This window comes from Onychostruthus taczanowskii, unplaced genomic scaffold (assembly GCF_017590055.1).
Source record: "Onychostruthus taczanowskii isolate IOZ18803 unplaced genomic scaffold, ASM1759005v1 scaffold178, whole genome shotgun sequence".
Taxonomy (NCBI): domain Eukaryota; kingdom Metazoa; phylum Chordata; class Aves; order Passeriformes; family Passeridae; genus Onychostruthus; species Onychostruthus taczanowskii.
Window position 1 is genome coordinate 290627 of NW_024498995.1, and position 21184 is coordinate 311810.

Genomic DNA, 21184 nt, shown 5'->3' on the forward strand with positions numbered 1-21184 from the left:
TCCAACTGAACATCTTCAAGGAGAAATTAGCACATCGGGTACTTCTAAATAAAGTCATTGATTAAAAAAAAAAAAAGGCGAATAGATCATAAATTACTCTATCCTCGAATCTATTAGTTATCATAGCATTTGAGTGCTTAATGGGCCATTTAATCTATTCTCCACTGGACAGGTGCCAAAAGAGACATTACACTAAGCGTGGATCGTTTGCTGCCCTGTCTTGCTGCCTTGAGGACTTTTACCAGTTAAAAGTCGTCTCTGCTTGTGGAAACCGCGAGGGCTCAGCAGCGTGTGAAGCATCGACATCACGGCCGTGACACGGTGGAATTGTTGGGGTGTCGGTGCAGGGCCAGGAGTCGGACTTTGATGATCCTCGTGGGTCCTTTCCAACTCGCTATATTCTGTGGCCCTGTGGCTCTGTCACCTTTTGGCTCTGTGACTCAGTGGATCTGTGACTTTTTTTTCAGTCACTCCGGTTCTGTTCCCTCAGGGGGCGCTGAGGGGGGTGGCGGGGCCGCGCGCGCGCGCTCCTCCCTCACGACCCCGCGCGCTCCGCGCGGGCGGGAACGCGGGGGCGCAGCACCGCGCATGCTCCAAAGTAACGGGCCGCGCGAGGGCCCGGCGGAACGGCCGTGAGCAACGGCCTCGCCCCCGTGAGCGGCGGCCGCAGTGAGGGGCGGGCTCAGGTGTGGCGGTGAGCGCCGGGACCTCATTTTAGCTTCGTTTGGTGGCTGTGGCGACCGCCAGAATCAGCGGCCGCCGGGAGGGGCGGGGCAAGGCGATAAAGGGCGCGGCTTCGTCCCAGCTCCGCACCGCCTGTGGCGGGCGATGCAATAAGGGGAACGATGATGAAAAAGAGGGGCGCGGTGTATTCCAAGCCCGCCCCTTACGGGCCGCGGCCCGGCGATGAGAGGCGCGGCTTCCTTCAGCCCCGCCCGGCCGTGTCGGTGGCGCCCACCCGTGTGGCGGCGGCAGCAGGGCCGGGCCGGGGGGCTGAGGCGTGAGGGGCTGAGGCGATGAGGGGCGCGGTCTCTCTAAGCACCGCCCCCTCGGCACCGGGACTGCCGCCCGATTCGCTGCCGCCGTGACGGGCAGGGCGGGGCTGGCGCTCGGCCGCGCCCCCGTGTCTGTGGCGGCCGCCCGAGCGCGGCGGCGGCAGGCGGAAGATGGCGGCGGCCGCGGCGGCGGCGCTGCGGGCCTGGTTCTGGAACGAGCGGTTCTGGCTCCCGCACAACGTGACATGGGCCGACCTGGCCGGCGAGCCGGGCAGTGGGCTGCAGTACCCGCGGGCCGCTCACGTCCTCTCCGCCTTCCCGCTGGCGCTCGGCATCTTCGCCGTGCGGCTTCTCTTCGAGAGGTGAGCGCGGGGCCGCCCCCGGGGCGGCGGGGCCGGGAGGCGCTGGGGTCTGTGAGCACCGGGCCGGGCCTGGGGGCGGCTCGGCGGGGGCTCCCCCGCACCCTGCGGGGCCTCCGCGAGGCCCTGCGCGCGTGGAAAGGGGACATTGTGTAATCCCGCGAATCTGTCGCGGGAGTCGTGTCTGTCGCGACATGCACAAGCCCGTGGGGCTCTACTGCCCTGGATCTGCATGACGAGAGGCCCCTCCAGTCCGGCGGTGCTGAGGTAGTGCCAATAAAAATCCCATGTTTCATATAGGAATTCACTTTTACTCGTGCTCCTGCCCGGGAGAACCTCGCTGGGTGACGGACAGAGCTGGCGGCTGCTGCTCCGCGCTTGGCTTCCGTGTGTGCTTTATTGTACTTTCCCTGAGTTCCTGGATGAGGAAATAGGGCTGCTTCACATGGCCTGATGCATTATTAAATACTTGGTGGCTCTCCCTCGTCTCGGGCGCGATGGATGTGAGTGCGGATCTTGGTCTCTGCCCATAAACAGGTGTAATACGGGATTCCTCATTTACCTGGGCATCCATAAGCATGCGAACTCAGCCCTGGGGCACAGGCAGATCCGTGTGTGGTGTGGATCTGCCACAGCCACACGCAGTGTGTGGGTGGCAGAGATATTAATTAGTAAAGCGGCTTACTTAGGAAAGCCTTAGGTGAAACGGACCAAGACACCCTCTGTTGCTGTGCAGGTAGTTCATTAAACATTGATTTAATCTTAAATTTCTGCCTTGAAAGGGCAAAAGTTGGCCAGGTTGGATGGACTTGGAGCAACCTGGATAAGTGGGAAGTGTCTCTGCCCACGGCAGGGGATGGGGCTGGGTGAGCTTTAAGGTCCTTTCCAACCCAAACCATTCCATGATTCCCCAGGTATTTCTAAGCATGAAAAAGGCTGCAGGATTAAAGTGAGTGGGAATTGAGTCGTTTTTTTCCCTGTGGATTTTCTTTAAGAAATGTGAATTTTTCTGAGCTTTCAGAAATTAAGAAGAGGTGGTTGGGATGAAGTAGAAAGATGGCAAATATGGAGGAAAATGAAGCAGGTCAGCAGAGAGGTGAGAAACTTGAGAGACTTTATTTTCTCCATGCTGTTTTTCTGCCCTTAAGAAAAGGCTTCAGAGAACCCAGGAACACACGTGGCACTGCCAAAATCCCATCTCAGCTTGGTGTGTGCTGGTCCTGGCCAAACCTTGGTACTTGCCAGGACACGATGAAATGAGGTTGTGAGACACAATAACAACGATATTGTAGGGAGGTTCCTAATCCAGGTGTCAGTCTGGGGATGAGGTGCAGAATATTCTCTTTTCCTGGAGTTGTTGGGGAAGATGCACTACACCTGATGGCACACTGCTCCAGGCAGCGTTTCCTTTGTCCTGATACTGTCTCCCTGCTTTATGAAATTTCTTTTGTGGTGTGAATTTAGGCTGGAGTCAAATGATGATTTAACTCCTGAGCCTGCAGAGCAAAGCTCAGAGGCCAAGGTCTGCTTCCTGAGGGGGTTGTTCCTGATCTCAGCTGTGTCTCGGTGGTGTCCCAAAGTGAAAGCAGATTGTGACAGCCCATCTCAGGCAGTTTCTGGTGTGTTTATTTTAAAAGTACATCTCTTTGAATAAACTCCTTTCTGTTTCTTCCAGCCACTTTGAACATGTCATAAAAGTTCAGCTTTGTCTCAGTAAACTCCTGTGGTGCATTTATTCCAATTCAGGCTTTGATTGTGTCAAATGTCTCTCTTGACACACATTTCACAGTTGGATTGGTGACTCAGAATGTGAATTACAGACTCGTGCAGCTCTTTTGGTTGAGCTGCTTCTTTTCTCTCTCCTTTTGCAGCTCCTCACTGTGAGGAAGTGCTTTGTGCTGCAACACTGACACGTTTCTGTTAGTTAGAATTCCACTAAAAACTACCTTTTACATCATGGCATTGACAAAATAATCATTAGTTTGTTTGTCTGTGGGCAGTTTATGACTGTAGGGGTGAGGCAGGACTCATAGAGGAAGGTAAAGACAGTGTAAAGTGAGAGGGTGAGGATTTTTGAGTGGTCAGCAAAGACTTTTGCCCATAAATTTGGTTTATATTTTTTATCCTTGATTATAATTTTCAATATTTCTCCTTGCACATCTTGTCCCACTGCAGGCAAAAAAAAAAAAAAAAATTTAAAAAATCCCAGGTATCTGCAAAAACCTGGATGTGATGTGCTTCTAGCTGCACTGGAGTGCTCTTTGGAACCAGATGTGGTTTTACTGGACAGATCTGAGGAAGGATCTGCAGCTTGTGCTCCAGCTGGGGAGGGAGAGAAAAAGGTGATTTGAGATGTTACTTAATCAGGTCTTTTGTGGAATGAGGTGGTTAAATCTTAACACAGCAAAATTGAGAGGTTATGGAAATACAAACTCAAAAAGTGCATATTCAATACATCTCACTTTGGAGATTGTTCTTCCTTTAAGAGCTGTGGTAGGGACTCACCAGCCAAACTCGAATGTTCATAAAGCAAGATTCTGCCCTTTTGTGCAGCACAACATGCCTGAGAACTATTTGTTCTAACATATGAGTCTGTGGACTTGCAAATTGGTTTTAAAATCAGTGTGTGTTAACAACTAGTGTGAAAGGGAAGGCTGGGGTGTGAGCTGATCCCTGTTGATAAAGGTTTAATAGAAGTGTTTATGTGATGAGAATTTCTTGCTGGAAGGTGTGGCAGTAAGTTGACCTTGGGTATAGTTTGTTGCCGTTGAGATTTCTATAAAATCATAAAATCATTTAGATTAAAAGGGACCTTTCAAGGCCACCTCATCCAGTCCTCTCCTCAAAGCAAGGCCAGTGTTCAGGCAGCTCAGGTCACCCGTGGTCTTCTGCTGTTCAGTTTGAATATCCCCAAGAATGGAAACTCTGCTGTCTGGGCAGTATTGTTGTCTATTTTGGGGGTTGTGTAGAACTTTGTCACTGTGGGATTCAGTGCAAAGCACGTCTGAAAACCTGCTCTGGGACCAAAAATTTGAAGTGCCACAGCAGTTTGAAGTGTGAGTTTACCCTGCTGAGTTTATCTAAAAGCAGCTCAGCTTGGGATTTTCCTGTCTGAGCAGGGGATTCACCACTGAATGGTGAATTCACTCATGTTCCACCTGCAAGTTCACATGTGAACTTCTCTGCTGCACTTGTGGTATATCCTGTAGGAGAGCAGAGTATAAAAACATATAATACTTGGTATTTTTTAAATTTTTGTGGGGGTCTTGCCAAATGTTTCATAAGATCAGGACAGGATTTCTGGCTGGTGGTCTGGATTATGGCAGAAGCTGTGAGCCTTTGGAGCCAAGCTCAAAGGAAATCACTCCTTCCTTTTTTATTTTTTAATTTATTTTTTTTAAGCTGTGGGCGTTGAGATGTAGTTTAGCATGTCCAGAGACAGGAGGCAGAGCTGGGAAGGGTCTGGAGCACAAGGAGAGGCTGAGGGAACTGGAAAGGGGCTCAGCCTGGAGAAAAGGAGGCTCAGGGGGGACCTTGTGGCTCTGCACAACTCCTGACAGGAGGGTCAGGTTGGGCTACAAGGAGGAATTTCTTCATGGAAAAGGTGGCCAGGCCTTGGAAGGGGCTGCTTAGGGAAGTTTGGAGTCCCTATCCCTGGGGGTGTCCAAGGACGTGGCACTCGGTGCTCTGGGCTGGTGACAGGGAGGGGGATCAGGCACAGCTTGGGCTCAGTGATCCTGGGGGGATTTTTAACCTCACAGATCCTGGATGGAGACATAGGAAGAGCTGCAGCAGACAGGGAAGCCTGGGCCCACAGTGTCTGTCGTTTGTTTAGTGTTTTCTGAGAGCTGAGTGTTCCTTTGGGATCAGTCACAAGCTGATCTGTAATTCCTCAAGGGAAAACTCCACGACCTGGGACTGTTCTTAAATGCAGCCACAGATATTTGTTCCTGAAGCACTAAGTGAGTATTCCTGAGAATAATTACTGTTGGAGCACTTAGAGCCACAATTCTCCTGAATTTTTAATCTTTTCTTTCAAACACAAGGAGAAATTGTAACAATTGTGGTTGGAAAAAGCAGCATTTTCTGCTTGGTGGCACTGGGAGGCTCCTAAATATGTGTAATTTCAGCTTAGCTCTCTCTGAAACAATCTCTCTGTGAAAGCAAAATAGTTTTAAGGGTTCAAATCTTGTGTCCTTTTCAAAATCGGTTTGAGAAACAGGTTCTTCCTCAAAATAACTGATTAAAAGATACTAAATTTTGCTCCTTTAACCCCCTCTTTTGCCCACCAACAGGAGAGGAACAATTAATGTGTCAGGTAAGGCAGACATTTCCCTTGGAACCCTGAGCCCATTCTGACACAAATGTGCAACAAAACCTGGTAATTTTGAGCATGTTTATATTTGTTTTAGTTTCAAACCCAGGCTTGTTTCCAGAGTCTGTGCTATAAAATCCAGGAAGAGTTAAATCAGTTTGGAATACACAGAGCACGTGGGACAGATGAAATCCTGAGATCAGGGATCTTTCAGACTGGGGGACTTGCATCTTCCTGTCTGTCCTGAAGCAAACAAGCCACTTTATTTTTCCTCTAAGAAAAAGTTACTTCTGGGAGCTGTGTCACTTGAACTTCCCTTTTTTCTGAGCTATGTGACACCAAGGCCTATTTTGGAAACAAGATGCTTTGTTTTAGGGCTTCATCTCCAGCATTTCTGTTCACAGCAGACTGCTATCAGTCTATTGTTTTATTGCTGAGGAATGAGAATCTCCCTGGGGAGCACATTCAGATCTTTACAAGCCAAGGGCATTAAGATCTAATTTTTCATTCTGGTGTGCATAGTATGTGCTGTCTGCAGTTACCATATGGACTAATAAAAGAAATTTCTTCACCTGGGAATTGGTGAAATGGAGACTTCAAAAGCTTTTTCACCAGGTTTTGCAGCTGGTGACAAATGCAGGTCCTTGTGATTCAGGCACAGGAAGGAAATAAATATCTTGTTTTAATCCAGCTCTTTCTGGGCAATTCTTGCAGGTTTATTGCCAAGCCATGTGCCATAAACCTTGGCATCCAGGACAGTGGACCTCACAGAGCCCAGCCCAATGCAATTTTAGAGAAAGTGTTTACATCCATCACTAAGGTGAGTCACACTTCAAATTCCTCCTTCATTCCAAAGGGAATGGAGGCCTGGAAGTGTCTCAGGGGGGGCTTTTGCTTCCACTTTTCTGCATTGAAAAGCACATTTCACACTCTGCATCCACGTGTGAGCTTGTTCTGGTTTTCCTTTGCCTCTGGCAAGTCCTTCTGGTAGCAGAGTCAGTTCCCTGTATGGCTGAGGCATGGTTTTGTGCACAGAAGAATCTTTGGGATACAAATGCTGCCCTGATCAGCAGGCCTGAGCTGCTTCCTTTGGTCCAAGTTACACAGTGGGGATTCTTGGTTTAATCAGAGATTTCCCAGCATCTTCCACTTTTATTGGGAAAGGGTTCCTCTTTTTCTTGAGCTCAGTTCCTTTTCTGATTTTATTGTTTTTATTGTGAATGTCTTCCTGTAATTTTTGCCATTTACTGTAAACCTGGACAGCAGTTGTCAGTGGAAGGGGATTATTCAGGGAGGTGTTCAGGCAGTGAAGGTTGTCCTGATGAAGGGCAGGACATTTAATGGTGGCAGGAGGTGTTTCTTTGGGTTGTTTCCTTCTTTGCCTTAAACTCACAGGCCTACAGAATGACAGAATCCCACTGTATTTTATCCAACATTGAATAAGTGCAATAGATTGTCATTAAAGATAACAAAATGGAGGTTTTTCTGTTGAGATTTGGAGATGCTGAACCACATCTACTGGACCAGATAAAGGGAAATTCTATAAAAACCTCAAAAAAACTTGCCTTGTGGGAACATTAAAGTTTTGAGGCATTTGGAATGATGTGTGAACTGAAAAATCCCCAGAATCTGATGCCCTTTGTTGGGAGAACTTTAATGCAGGGGATGTCCTTGAAATAAATGTTTAGAAAACCCGGGAGGTGCAGAATTTGTCTGGCTGATGAAACCTTTAGCTGTCCCAGTGTGCTGTGGGGTTTGGAGAGCCAGGCTGGGGTCCCCTGGTGTAGGGGAAGGATTTCACTGCTGCTCTGAGCTGGAGCTCTGGATTCCTCTAGAGGCAGGTGCTTTCCCAACCACTGAATCCCAGGAAAGTGCTGAGAGATGTGGTGTGATGGATTGACAGGACAGTCATGGTCTCAAGGCTGAAAATCAAATTATTCTGATTTTGATTTTCAGCTGGGCAAACTGATGGTTTTTTATTAAATCAACATTCTGCATAGCTTTTGTGGTTGATATGTAACTCAAAGAGTAAAATGTGTTTATCATCTTTCAGTGGTAGAGCTCTCTGGCAGAGTTGGTCTGAATTATCTCACTCCTGGGCCATTATAGAGGGAGCTACCAGGTTTGGTTCACTTTGATAAATCCATTTGTGTTCATTCAGACAGGTGGAGAACAGGGATCTATTATATCCATATTTGTCATGGAAGTACTTCAGTCTTCAAATATATTTTCATTTATAAACTTTGATAACAGAAATAACACAATTTCTACAGTGCCCTTATGGAATATACAAATATCTACTGTGTTAAACCAACTCTTACTTTAAAGTTTCCCTGTCCTTGCTGTGAATAGCAAACCTTAAACATCTTAAGCTTTGCTCCGGAGTTCTGGGTGCAGCTTTAACAGTAGGACAGAACATTTTAACAGCTCCTCCCCCAAATCAACCCACAGAACAGTCACATTCTTTGTCTTAATGTGCTGTCAACTGATGAAATAGGTGAGGAAATGCTCAACCAAAACCATTCTGAGTAATTAAGTAATTAGTGGCTTATGAAGGTTAAATCTGAATGAGCATTTGTGGCCATGGGCTCTTACTTCCAGACTCTGTGGTCCCTTCCTGGTGTTTTTTTTTGTTATCTGTGCATTATTTCTGTCATAGTGCAGGACTGGAAGTAGCTTGGAGAGTGGGAGAAATGACATTTGTTTCATTTTCCTTCAGTCTCCAGATGGAAAAAGGTTAGAAGGCTTGTCCAAGCAGCTGGACTGGGATGTCCGAAAGATCCAGCGCTGGTTTCGGCATCGGAGGAACCAGGACAAACCCACCACCCTCACTAAATTTTGTGAGAGCATGTATGTTTGTGCAGAGGGGCTTCATCTTAGAGCTCTAGCTGGGCCTGGGGGGCAGCTGCTCTGCCAGAGAGGGGCCAGAATTCCTGTACAAGCAAATAGGGCAGTTAAAGGAGGTTCTAGAATTCTGAAATGTTTTGTGAGCATGTCTGAGAGAGCAGAACGGGGCACAGGAGGCAGTGCTGGGCAGCTTTAGACACTGGGCCAGGTCCTTGGTGACACTTGAGAGTGTCCATGTGTCCCTGTCCACGTGTCCCTGTCCATGTGTCCCTGTCCTGTCCGTGTGTCCCTGTCCGTGTGTCCCTGTCCTGTCCGTGTGTCCCTGTCCGTGTGTCCCTGTCCGTGTGTCCCCGTGCCCACACTGGCTGTGAATCCCCTGGGACTCTCCTGCACGCCCCGCTCCTGCCCAGAGCTCATTCCCATTCCCACCTTCTGGCTTCCTTTTCTTCTCTCTTCAGCCCATTCTTTGTTCCCCGTTCCCTCCGAGCTCCTGTAGTTTTCTCTGTAGTGCAATAGAACCTCAGTATTTTTTCCTGACTTGTTTCTCCTCTGCTGGTTTCTTTCCTTTCCAGTAACTTTCAATTCTTCCCCCAGTATGGTTTTGTCTACCTAAAGCCACAAGGTAAGAGGGGAAAATAACAAACACTAGGATATCTCTGGGTGACAACAGCTTTGCTTGTTGTTATCTTGTGTCTCTTAAATATGGAATGATGCATGTTCACCGTGAGTTTCAAACCTGGCTGTTGATGCAAGCCCATGTGTGGTGTGAAAACTCTTCAGTAGGTTTATGTTACCTGAAATTTTTAGAAATCAAGGTGGGTGAAGGCTTTTCAGGTGTGAGATTTTGTCAGATTTTTCCCAATTATTTAAATTAATTTTACAAATGCTAACCAAAAGCTAATTCTATGTCCTAAGTTTATTTTTTACTTCTTTTTCCAGGTGGAGATTTACATTTTATTTCGGTATATTTTTTTATGGAATCAGGTTTCTCTGGACGGTAAGTTGCTGTGTCACCCACGTTGTTGTTCTGTGTGGTTGCAGTTGAATGATCCCTGATTTGGGATCCTGGGGGTTCTGTTAAAGACCTTCTTTGCACTATAGGGAAGCTCCTATGCAGATCTGTCATTTTGGAAATAATAGAAAATTATTTGATGTGTTACTCCCGAATGTTGGAAAAAACAAGGTGGGTTTTGGGTTTTCTTTGCTATGGAGAGCTGCTCCTTTTTTTTCTCTTTTCCTCTTGAAGGGATACAGGTTCATCTCCTTGGCTCTTTATAATTATTAGAGCTGTATGTTTATTCTAGAAATTTCCATTGCAGCAGAACTCACACTGGCAGCACAAATCAGACTTTAAATCACCAGGGTTTTTTACAGTAAATGTAGTTTGAATGGCAGAATAAAGGTAAAATTTCAGTGAGGCAGTGCTGTAGTGTCAGGGGACTTTAGGTGCTGGGGAAGAAAACACCCAGTACAAACTGGGGGTTTATATAAATTCTTATTTATATATAACAAAAACCTACATATTCCCTTTAGGCACCCTGGTTTTGGGACACACGACAGTGCTGGTACAACTACCCTTTCCAGGTATGAAAGAAACACCTCCTAAATTCCAACTTTTTGGACAATTCCAGTTTTTATTTTTGTTATTGACACTGGATTAAAACTCTGCCATTTACTTTTTGTGCCTTTACATCCTGGTTAGGTTTGGCAGCACCAGGGTTTCCTCAGATACATCTGACTCAGTCACTTTGTGTGTATTTCCTCCTGAGATTATTAAAAGTTGGAGAAAAAGGCATAAAATCATAGTGGTAATTTATTTATTTACTGTGTAGAGACCAACAGTCTGTTCCAGAGCCTGGTTTTCCTACTCCAATAGGCTCCAGCAGGAGTTGTAAATATTGATAAGGGAATTTACTCCTTTGGAAGAAAGCTCAAACACACAATTACATTTGTGTGAGTAAGCCTGGAGTAAGATGCCTGTTTTTATTAAACCTGAATGATTTAACTTATATTTCAGCAATTCTGGAGGAACAAAGTGGGATGGAAAAGGTGGAAGGAAAAAAGTGATTTTAATGTAAAATTTGAATTATTTTGTCTTATAAGTGTGCTTTCTCTGTGTGTTTTCCAGCCTCTAACATCCAGGCTTTATTATTACTATATCTTGGAGCTGGCCTTCTACTGGTCCCTCATGTTTTCTCAGTTTACAGACATTAAACGGAAGGTGAGATGACCCAGAATTGCATTAACCACTCAATAGCTGTAATAAAAACAAGAATAATAGGTAGGACTAACAAAAAATGGGAGTGTGCCTGTCCAGGAAAGCCAAAATGTAGTGGTAATTATATTTTCTTCCTCATTTACACCTTTTTGAGCCCTGAGAAAAAGGGAGGAGCGAGGCTGACCTGGTGTATCCTTGAATTCCGTTCACCTTCCAGGGGACAGAGCAGCTTCACTCAATACCTCCCAATCAAAAATTAACAAATCATTGCCTAAAAATAGATTTAACTGAAAGGCTTGCAAGAAAATGAGCTGCTCAAAGCAGTACCTTGCTGAAGCTACTGAGGAAATAGCAAACACTAAGGAAATAATAAATGGGGTTTTGAAAGGAATATCTCATCTGTGTGAGGAGCAGATGATGAGTGGTTGCAGTTGCTCAAATCTAATTCTGTCATGCTGCATTCCAGGATTTTGTTTTGCAGGTTATTGTTGCTGTTGGAGAACAGTCCCCAGTAAATCCTGGCTTATTGCTTCCTTTACATGAGCTGCAAAGCAGCAAATTATCCCAATTTTTGCATTGGCTGTTAAAAAACAACACGTTTTTTCTGTGCTGAAATTTGAGCAGGTGGGGCACTGTGGAATACAGTGGAGCTGCAGACAGGGAGTGATGAACAACCTCTGGGACTCTGTAATTTTTCATTTTGACTTTAACAGGTGGATGACATTCCCCGTGGCAGCAGGGTGAGGTACAGGGAGCCAGGGGCTGAAGTGCAAACCAGCCTGAATATTGTGCATTGTAATCATTTTTTGTTCTTCCTGCTTAGTTTACCTGGTGTTCTGTGCCTGCTCTGCCCTGGCAGGGTTTGGTCACTGACAGCAGTAGTAGCACTTAGTGTCCCAGGAGCTGAGGGGACTTCAGTGTGTCTGAAAAACCAGGAGGAGATAAAAATAAGGGTCATCTTGTGCTCTGAATCATATCTGTGGGGTCTGCAGGTACAGTTGTGTGTGTGTGCCACAGAGTCTGTGCTGCTCCCTGAGCAGGCAGAGCTCTGACTTCAGCAGCACCAAAGCTGAGAGATCTTTCTGGAAGCTTTTGTGGAGATGGTGGGATTGTGATGAGCTGTGATTGTTGTGGAGTCAGAGCCTGAACCGAAGGAATCCTGTGACCCTAGTGACTCAGTTGGGTGGCTCTGTTCCAAACTTTTGCATTTGTGTGACGACCAAAGAGTCTTCATTTGTGCTCTTCCTGTTTCCAGGACTTCCTGATCATGTTTGTCCATCACTTGGCCACGATTGGACTCATCACATTCTCGTACATGAATAACATGGTGCGGGTTGGAACTCTGGTGCTGTGCCTCCACGACGCTTCAGATTTCCTCTTGGAGGTGAATTTCCTTTCAGTCTTTGCATCCCTAATGCTGATGTGGTCTCAGGGGAACAAGCTGACATTCCCCTTCTTGATAAACTGCTTTAAATGTGCCATGAAATTGGTGCTGCTGCTCCTGCCTTGTCAGCTTTTCCTCCAAACTGCTTGGGTGCTGAGAGTAACAAAACCACGGAATGGTTTGGGTTGGAAGGAACCTTAAAGATCATCCAGTTCCACTAGCCCAGGTTGCTCCAAGTCCCATCCAGCCTGGCCTTGGACGTTTGCATGGATGGGGCAGCCACAGCTTCTCTGGGTAACCTGTGCCAGAGCCTCACCACCCTCTGACAGGGTGATTGTATCCTCTGGCAGTTTGAAGCCATTCCCCCTTGTCCTGTCACTCCAAGCCCTTGTAAATAGTCTCTCTCATTGTTCTTGTAGGACCATATAAATAACAGTATAAAAAAAATTAATGTAATAATCCCTCTTTGTTCCAAACTGTACAAATGTGATTGAGAGTGTTTTGCATCTCTCCAGCCTGGTAATTACAGGAGTGCACAAAGGGAATAATATTTGCATGTTTATTGTCTCTTGTAGGCTGCAAAACTGGCCAATTATGCCAAGTACCAACGTCTGTGTGATGCTTTCTTCATGCTCTTTGGGGTCGTGTTCATCGTGACCCGCCTGGGCATTTACCCTTTCTGGTAAGCACCTGGAGCTGGGAGGCCTTGGTTGTTCTCCCAGTCCTTTCAGCAGAGCCTTTGTTTTAACTTTTCCCAAGCATTCCAGCTGTCCCTTGAGGCAGCCTGAAGCAGCACTGGCCCAAGTGCTGTTTGGGGCAGGAGGTTTGAGTAGGCACATGAAGAAATCTCTCCCCACTCAGCTGAGGGACTGGGTGGAAGAGTCCAGAATCCCATTCACAGCTGCCCCTCCCCTGCTGCAGTGATGACAGACTCAGCCAGAATTGCTCTGAGAGGCTTGAAGGATTCTCTGCTTCTCTGAAGAAGTTCTAGAAATAATTACAAGTGAGGCACAGTCTCTTGAGGTCTTTTTTGTGTTTATTTGGCTTAGTCATCACTGCAGTTTCTGATTCTTAAGACACTTCTGTCCTGTCCTTGTGTCGTGACTACTCAGAGCCTGAAATAGGTCTGGGGTTTCTTAGGAGGTAAAACCCTGGATAAATGGCTTAGAGAGAATCATCCCATAATGAGATTCCCTCTCACCTCAGTAGGTCAGACCTGGAGCAGTGCTTTGGTTAATGAGCTGTTGTCCGTTTATTGTGTGTGATGACAATTTGGTTAAACCATTTTACTGCCTGCATTTATTTCCTAGGCCATGGACACCTGGCATTCCCATTTTTTTTGGGTGCCTGGTAGGCAGCAACAATCCTTTCACTTTAGCATCAGGGTTGCAGTTAAAGCTCTTGCCTATTTTCCAGTAAATGCACCAAAGGACTCTGGATGAAGAAGAGCTTTAATTCCTATTTCTTCATAGGCTCCTTCCAGGGACAAAATAGAGAGTTGTTTTAGCAGCTGCTGTCTGTCGTGAGGGGGATGCTCTTACCTCACACCAGTGCTCAGCATCCTGTAAATCTTTAATGTGTTTTTCCACTGGCTGTAATGTCACTCCTCAGCTTTGCAGAGGAATCTGGCAAGCTGCAGCAGCACTGCAGCCCCTGTGCTGTTTTACTGCACGTGTATTCCCTTCCCTAATTGGTAATGTAAAACATCAGCAGATCTCTGGAATCACATTTAATTCTTTCATAAACCTGCTATGAGTTAAATACTTCTGGAGCTGCCTTTTGGGGGATTTTGGTTCTTGTTTGAAAGGCTTGTTTTGATTTTCTTGTGTTAAAAGCTGCGTGAAATTAATGTGGTTGTTAAAGATCTCTCCATACCTCTCTGCATCATAAAATCTGAAGTGTTTATTAAATTGCTGAAGGACTGGCAATAACTCCCAGCAACAAGAACAGCAAAACAGTAATGAAAGAAACACAAGGCATGGGCCATAAAGCAGTTTTGAGTCTTTCAGCCTGGCTGGAGGAATCTATAAAACTCTGAGGGAAGAGAAGAGTACCCAGGGAGGGAGGGAGGGAGGCCCTCTAGGGACAAAATTCCTTCCTGATCCCAGAATCCTTGAGGCTGGACAAGCCCTCCAAGACCAGATTCCAGCCTGTGACCAATCCCCACAGGAGCAGTGAATGCCACGTCCAGTTGTTCCTTGGGCACCTCCAAGGAACTCCAAGGGACTCCAAACCTCCCTGGGCAGAGCCTCCCAATGCCTCACCACCTTTTCCATGAAGAAATTCCTGCTGATGTCCAACTTGAACCTTCCCTGGCACATCCCTCTTGTCCTGTTATACACCCCCCAGCTGCCCCCTCCTGTCAGGGAGTTGTGCAGAGCCAGAAGGTCCCCCCTGAGCCTCCTTTTCCCCAGCTGTTCCAGCTGTGGACACTCTCCAGCCCCTCAATATCTCCTTGCTGGGAGGGCCCAGAACTGGACACAGCCTCACAGAGGGACAATCCCTGCCCAGCTCCTGTGCCCACCCTATTTTTGATACAATTTTTGATCTTTAAATCTGGGTGAAAGCTGCCCAAGCAGGAAGGTGTTAACGGTTGTTTTGGTGACCAGAGCAGCCTGACATCACTTCCTGTGAAGTTGTTATAAATAAATGCTTGTGCTTTGGAGAAGAAAATTGGCAGCAGATCCGTGTGTGTAACCAAATTGCAGCACATTCACATGTTCTGTTTTGTTGCTCAGTTCAAATGCTCCTAATGAGCTTTACTCAGTCTCCTGACTCTGGCAGGAGCAGAGCAGCAGATGCTCAGTGAGACACAAACTGTTGTGCATCTGGCCTGGCACCTCCAGTCAGAGCTGAGCACAGCTGATCTGAAACGTGTTTCTGGATCTCTTTCAGGATTTTGAACACAACCCTGTTTGAAAGCTGGGAGCTGATCGGTCCCTACCCTTCCTGGTGGCTGTTCAACGGGCTCCTGGTGACCTTGCAGGTCCTGCATGTCATCTGGTCTTACCTCATCATCCGCACGGCCTCCAAGGCCCTGGTGAGGGGCAAGGTAAGGCTGAGGGAGCCTTCTGGCTCCTCTTTTCTACAAGCCCCGTTAAGGAATTGTGAGAAATTGGGCTTTTCAGTGAGGGCTGGTGTTGGTTCTTAAGGGATTTGTGTCAAGAGTTCACAAAAACAGTGTTTTTTTTACCTTGATTGCTCTGCACTTGTGAGTTCCCAGGTGTGTTCAAAGGCAGGGAGTCTCTCCTGGGCATGCAGGGGAACAACTCCATTTTCCAGTACATTCAAATGTCCTGAAATGGCAATTATGACACTCTTGTTGTGCACTCTGGAGTTTAAGGTGGTAGCAGGCTCTCTTTTGGACAACAGGATGAACACACAGGATGTTTCCCAACTTCAGCTGGTCCTTGGGATGTGCTGGGGATTGTGCTTCTTCACTGGCTCCTGTCTGCCAGTGCACTGAGCTCCTGCACCCAGGGAAAGGGTTCCCAGGGATGCAGTGGGGTTTGCTGGTTGTGAAAGATCACAGACTGGCCTGGCTTTGAAGGGACCTTAAAGATCATCCAGGCTGGACAGGGCTTGGAGCAACCTGTGGTAGTGGAAGGTGTCCCTGCCCATGGCAGGGGGTGTAACAAGGTGGGCTTTAAGGTCCTTCCCACCCAATCCATTCCATGATTCCATGAAACCAGCAAAAAAGCTGATTTAGTAGCACAAATGCTTTTTCCTATCAGATATTGATATTCTGATCTGGGTTTCTCTGACGGCTCTGCATTATTTTGTGTTTGACTTTAGCTGCCCCTACACATGGAATGTGGCCTTGGAAAATAGAAATATTCTGGTTGACTCTGGGGGCAAGCAGGTTTCAGGGTACGAGCTCTTCATCTGTTCCCCACAGGCTGCTACTACAAATGCCTGATTTTCATTCTCTGCAGCTGTTTCTATATCCTGAGTTCTACACCTTTTCCCTTTCCTTGGTTCTCTCCTGTCCAGGTGACCTAGCCAGAGAAAGGACTCTAAGCTCTGTCTTCTTCATTCTTTTCTCCTTTTCTCTGTGCCAGATTGGAGCTGGACAGTTTCACCCTGTGCATGTAAGTGTGACCTGTGTTTCTGTTTGTTCACTGAAACACATCTGTGTCGAAGCCCCAAGACAAAAGCAGAGCCCTGTGCCTTCTCCTTCTCTCCCTGGTCCTGACAGAGTGCTAAAATACTGTTTTTTCCAAAGGTCAGAGCAGTGTCCTGGGGTCTGTTCTCACCTGCTGTCACCTGCCTGCAAAACCTTCACTTTGTGCTTTTACACACCCACACACCAATTTCTGTCTTTGCTCCTCATCAGCACCACACTGAGGGGGAGAGGGCTGGAGGAATTTACTCCTTTTTGTGAAAAAGAGTGAAACAGTCACTTCTCCCCCAAGAACACAAAAAATGTCCAGGGATTTCTGCTTCCTTCCAGTGACCCTTTGAACTTCCAATATAGCAGGAGATTGGGGAAAGATAGCAAAAATCCTGGCAACAGGCAGAAGCCAGGACATCCAAAAAGCTCCTGGAGATCATTAACTTTACCTGGCTTCCAGCCACATCTTCCCTGGAGTTCAATCACTTCCTGCTGCTGCAGAGCCCTAACCCTGACTCCAGGAGAGCAGAGTAGAGTGAAATCCTGGAATCCTTGGGAAGCTGCAGGCCAGAGTGCTGGCACATGGAGTTACTGGGGCTGCAGAGGGAGGGGAGTGAGGAGCTGCCTTGGGCAGAGCAGGGGCTGCTCTCCAAGCCCAGCTCGTGCTGGGGAGGTTTGGCCCTGGCACCTGCCACCACCCAGGGTGTGTGTTTGCAGTTGGGGCTGGGGTTTATGGGCTCTTCCCCTCCCCTCCTGGCTCTGCAGGGCTGCCCTGCTGTGGCACTTGGAGCAGCTGGCACCACGCTCCTGCTGGGAAGGTTCAAAATCCCATGTGCAAGTCAAAGGGAGCTGGATTTGCAGCAGGCTCTGACTAAGGCATGCTCTGTAAGCAGGTCTGAATCCCTGGGCTGAGGCTGTTCCTGTTCTGAGTGGGTGTTTGCTGGATCAGACCCTGCCTTTGTTCTCCATCCCTTGTCCAAGCAGGCTCCTGCTCCTAAATAGGATCTCCCAGGTGAAGCACAGGCTGTGGAAATGAGGTGCTTTGTTGGAACAGTGATGTGATAAATAAAGCTGGCTAATTTTTAAAATAGCAAAGCTGCTCCCTGTAGGACAAAATGTTCTCTCTCAAACTGACACGTTGCTGGACCCACTTGTGATTGTGGCATGAGAAATTTTTGATTCAAAACAAATGCTTTAGAAAAATGGCCTTTAACTGATCTAGAGAGGAGCCCTTGGAAGACAAGAACAACGCCAGGTCTGTAATATCATCTGATCTGGTGAGGACGAGGGTGAAGTGCTTTCACAGATACACAGGATATTTGAAAAATGGAGCTCATCTTTCCAAATTGTCTTTTTCAGTGTCTGTGTCTTGTTCCTAATGTGATGACAGGCTCCTTCTTGGGAGCTTGAACTGAGCCAGGCTCAATGCAGGAGGCAGATGTGAGTGAAGGTGGTTCATCACAGGGACACAACCTTCTAACTGCTGGTTTCTGTCAATTTTTCAACTCCCCTTCTCCTCTCCCGCTCCCCAATTCCATTGGCAATGTTTAGGTGTCCAAGGATGACCGCAGTGACGTGGAGAGCAGCTCTGAGGAGGAGGATGTGACTTCCAACAGCACAAAAGGAATTTTCAGCACTTCCAGTAACGGTTCCAACCGCCTGAACGGCCACGTGGCCGGCGGCCAGTGGACAGGAGAGGAGTAAGGCCCTGGGCTGGCCTTGAGCAAACACGAACTTCTCTTTCAATATCTAGTTGTGTTGAGCTCCACATTCCCAAGTGATCTTTAATCAAAAACCCCTTCCCCAGAAACCTCCAGCAGACCCGAAACGGGCACAACCCTGACCAGTCAGAGGCTTTGCACGGCACAAGGGATGAAGCCAACGACCGGGGCAAAAACAAAGCTGCAGATTTCACTTCAAGCCATTTTGTACTTCAGAAGTACAAGAAAACACCCCTGAGTCCTGTTGATATTTGCAGAGGTGTCTTTGTTCGTGACAATCTGGCTTTTACTGGGATCAGCTCGAGGCAGAGCAGGTTTGGACTGCAGGGTTCGGTGCCACTCGGCGACGGTTCACTCCTGGCAGGTGCAGCAGCTCCTGGTGCACTCCAGAAGCCACTTCAGAGCACAGAGAACGCAGGTTCCGTGTCCCAGCTGCCCTGGGTGAGGCAGAGACTCTGCTCCCAGCTGAGCTTTGACCTGTGCTAACCCAGAACCACTGCTCTGCCTCGCCCCAGGGTGCTGGGGAGGTCCCAGCTGCTCATCTCTGCTGTCACCAGGGACCAGGCCAGCGTCTGCTGCCTCTTTTGGTGCTGCAAACCCCTCTGAAGTCTTGACCAAAGCCTTCTGCAAGGGGGTGGGGGGGTGGTTTATTGCCCCTGAGACAACCGGCATAATCCAGGCGTTTTAAATTGTTTTCTTCCTGTTGCAAATTGTGGGTTTGAAGACTTCTCTAGACCTACTGGATTCAGTTGGCTAAGCTGGGATTGGAGGGAGGATCAGAACTGGTGGGCTGGGTTTAACTCTCCAGAAAATGAGATGTTTTGGTCCTGTACTTTGAGACAAGTGATTGTTGCTGCTCTGATGTTAGAGCTGTGGAGGAACCCAGGGCTGGAAGAGCAGCCACACTGTGGGCTTTGCTTCTCTTTTTTTACTCAATGGTACTTGGGGGCAATGGAACGGTCAATCAGGAGCAGAATTTTGGAAACTTCTCAAGTTGTTACCATTTTATACTGTTGTTTACTCTTATCTCCAATTAAAAGTTGCTTCAGAAACCTGGGGTGATGTGTTTCATCTTGAGGAAATAAAACAGAGGACAGTGTGTGTCCTTTGGCTGTCTCTGAGCACCTGGGCTGCTGCCAGGACAGGAGAAACAGCTTTTTGGAAGAACAGAAGTCATGGACTCGTGGAAGGCATCCCTGCCCATGGAAGGGGGTTGGAATAGAGTGACTTTTAACCCCAGACCATTTTAAGATTTGGGAGACACCACACACCACCACACCAGCCACTTTGACACGGGTTTTATTGCACTCCATCTGCCTCCTCCAGCCCAGGGGGGACCAGGAAGGTGGGGCTGGTCCAGCACAGTCCCAGCTCCCGGGGCTGGTCCCAGCTCCCAGGACTGGTCCCAGGTCTGGTCCCAGCTCCCGGGGCCGGTCCCAGCTCCCGGGGCTGGTCCCAGGGCCAGTCCCAGCTCCTGGGGCCGGTCCCAGCTCCTGGGGCCAGTCCCAGCTCCCGGGGCCGGTCCCAGCACGGGCTCAGCTCTCAGGCCCCGGCGCGTTCTCCCGCTGGCGGCGGAGCTGGAGCATCCTCTGCACACGGACACTGCACAGGTAGCCGGCGTACACCGTCAGCAGCATCATGGAGCCCGAGAAGGCCTTGTAGCCAAAGTCTGCCAGCTGCTTTTTGGAGACCATGGCTGCACCTGCCAGACAGACACAGAATCCCAGCATAGTCAGGGGTGGAAGGGACCTCTGGAGATCATCCAGTCCAACCCCTGTGTCCAGGCAGGGTCACCCAGAGCAGGTGACACTGGAGGATGTCCAGGTGTCTCCAGAAAGGAAGACTCCCGTGACTCCATGGGCAGCTGTTCCAGTGCTCTGCACCCCTCCATGGAAAGTTCTGCCTCATGTTGAGTGAAACTCCTTGTGGTTTAGTTTATGGCTGTTGCTCCTCATCCTATTTCTGGGCATCACCCTCTGACCCCTTGGAGATATTTATATTTATTACTAAGATCCCATCTCAGTCTTCTCTCCAGACTAACCAGGCCCAGCTCCCACAGTCTCAGAGAGATGCTCCAGATCCCTCAACATCCTGACCATCTCCAGCAGCTCCTTGTCTGTGCTGACGTGAGGAGCCCAGAACTGGACAGGTCACTGTGGCCAAGGGACAGAATCCCCTCCCTGACCTGCTGGCACGCTCTTTCCCGTGCATTCCAGGATCCCACTGGCACTTGGGGCTATTCCTCTGCAGGTGCAGGATCCTACATTCGCTCTTGCTGAGCTTCGTTAGGTTATTCTAATAAATCATTAGGTTTCTCTTTGCCCAGTTCCCCAGCCGATGGAGGCCCTGCTGGACGGCAGCACAGCCTTCGGGTGGATCAGCCAGTGCCCCGCGTTTCGTGTCACCACCAGACCCGCTCAGGGTGCTTCCATCCTTTCATGCAGGTCGGTCACGGACACGGCGAACGAGACCGGACCCAGCAGCGGTCCCTGGTGAACTCACTGCTCACCGGCCCGCAAGAAGGCGGCGGGGAGCGGGGCCGGCAGCGCGGATTCGCGCGTCCCGTCCATCGTCCCATCCCATGCCGTCCCTCCGGACTCCCCGCTCCCGTCCCGTCCCGTCCCGTCCCATCCCGTTCCATCCCATCCCGGTCCAGTCCAGTCCGCTCCGGTCTCTCCGGACTCACCGCTCCCGTCCCGCTCCGCGTCACGTGGCGCTGGGCAGTCACGTGCCTCCCGTCGTCACGTGTGTGCCGCGGTCACGTGTGGCCGCCGGCGAGCGCGGGAAGCCCGCGCGGTGCCCGCAGCGCCCCCTGGCGGCTCCCGGCCGCGGTCTCCCCTCAGGGCCGCTGCCGCCGCCATCGCCGCGGCCCACACGGGCCTGCCTGCACGACGGAGCCCGCGGGTCTTCCTCTCTGAGGTGCGGCGCCGGCAGCCCACAAGGGGCAGTCCTTGGTCACGCGTGGATAGGGCCCAGGCTCTCCGGGCCGTGCTGCAACCCTGAGGCTCGGCGGCGCGGTGCCATCCCGACGGTCACGGTGGATTCACGGCTCTGGTGCCGTCCTGAGGGTCCCAGTGCCCCCCCCCCCGAGGGTCCCAGTAGTTTCTTGAGGGTCCCAGTGGCATTCCAAGTGTCCCAGTGCCATTCCCAGGGCCCTGGTGCCTGCCCAGGGTCTCCTGTGCCCCCAGCCCAGTCTCCTTCCCAACAGGCCACGTTCCCCAGGTCCCCTCC

At 49.1% G+C, this 21184-nt stretch overlaps 2 protein-coding genes across 6 annotated transcripts; one reads left to right on the forward strand and one right to left on the reverse strand.

Annotated features, from left to right (window-relative positions):
- Window positions 1-233: 233 nt before the first annotated feature.
- Window positions 234-19005, forward strand: CERS5 (ceramide synthase 5). Of its 4 annotated transcripts, none has more exons than XR_005952352.1 (11): window positions 234-1357; window positions 6384-6489; window positions 8389-8519; window positions 9456-9513; window positions 10050-10100; window positions 10645-10737; window positions 11990-12118; window positions 12694-12800; window positions 15014-15170; window positions 16112-16209; window positions 17126-17924. XR_005952352.1 is itself a non-coding variant. In XM_041400321.1 (11 exons), exons 1-11 carry the CDS (start codon window positions 1167-1169, stop codon window positions 17934-17936), a joined length of 1206 nt encoding a protein of 401 aa, XP_041256255.1. In that variant the 5' UTR covers window positions 234-1166; the 3' UTR covers window positions 17937-19005. The 4 variants fall into 4 exon arrangements, 2 of the variants coding, with proteins under 2 accessions (XP_041256255.1, XP_041256254.1); XR_005952353.1 differs by having other exon boundaries at window positions 17784-17917; XM_041400321.1 differs by having other exon boundaries at window positions 16180-16209; window positions 17784-19005.
- Window positions 19006-19236: 231 nt separating this feature from the next.
- Window positions 19237-20793, reverse strand: LOC121333720 (cytochrome c oxidase assembly protein COX14). 2 transcript variants are annotated; one of them, XM_041400323.1, is made up of 2 exons: window positions 20640-20793; window positions 19237-19655 (listed from the first exon to the last, which is right to left on the reverse strand). In XM_041400323.1, the coding sequence occupies exon 2, from the start codon at window positions 19645-19647 to the stop codon at window positions 19489-19491; it is 159 nt and encodes a 52-aa protein (XP_041256257.1). In that variant the 5' UTR covers window positions 19648-19655; window positions 20640-20793; the 3' UTR covers window positions 19237-19488. The 2 variants fall into 2 exon arrangements, with proteins under 2 accessions (XP_041256257.1, XP_041256258.1); XM_041400324.1 differs by lacking the exon at window positions 20640-20793 and adding an exon at window positions 20139-20577.
- Window positions 20794-21184: the final 391 nt, after the last annotated feature.

What these genes read in the sequence shown, in the direction of transcription:
- CERS5 (XM_041400321.1), top strand. Translation starts at nt 1,167, where the DNA reads ATGGCGGCGGCCGCGGCGGCGGCGCTGCGGGCCTGGTTCTGGAACGAG. An exon ending in TTACAGACATTAAACGGAAG is followed by an intron (nt 10,738 to 11,989) that starts GTGAGATGACCC and finishes TCCTGTTTCCAG; the next exon opens with GACTTCCTGATCATGTTTGT. An exon ending in GACAGTTTCACCCTGTGCAT is followed by an intron (nt 16,210 to 17,783) that starts GTAAGTGTGACC and finishes GGCAATGTTTAG; the next exon opens with GTGTCCAAGGATGACCGCAG.
- LOC121333720 (XM_041400323.1), bottom strand. Translation starts at nt 19,647, where the DNA reads ATGGTCTCCAAAAAGCAGCTGGCAGACTTTGGCTACAAGGCCTTCTCG.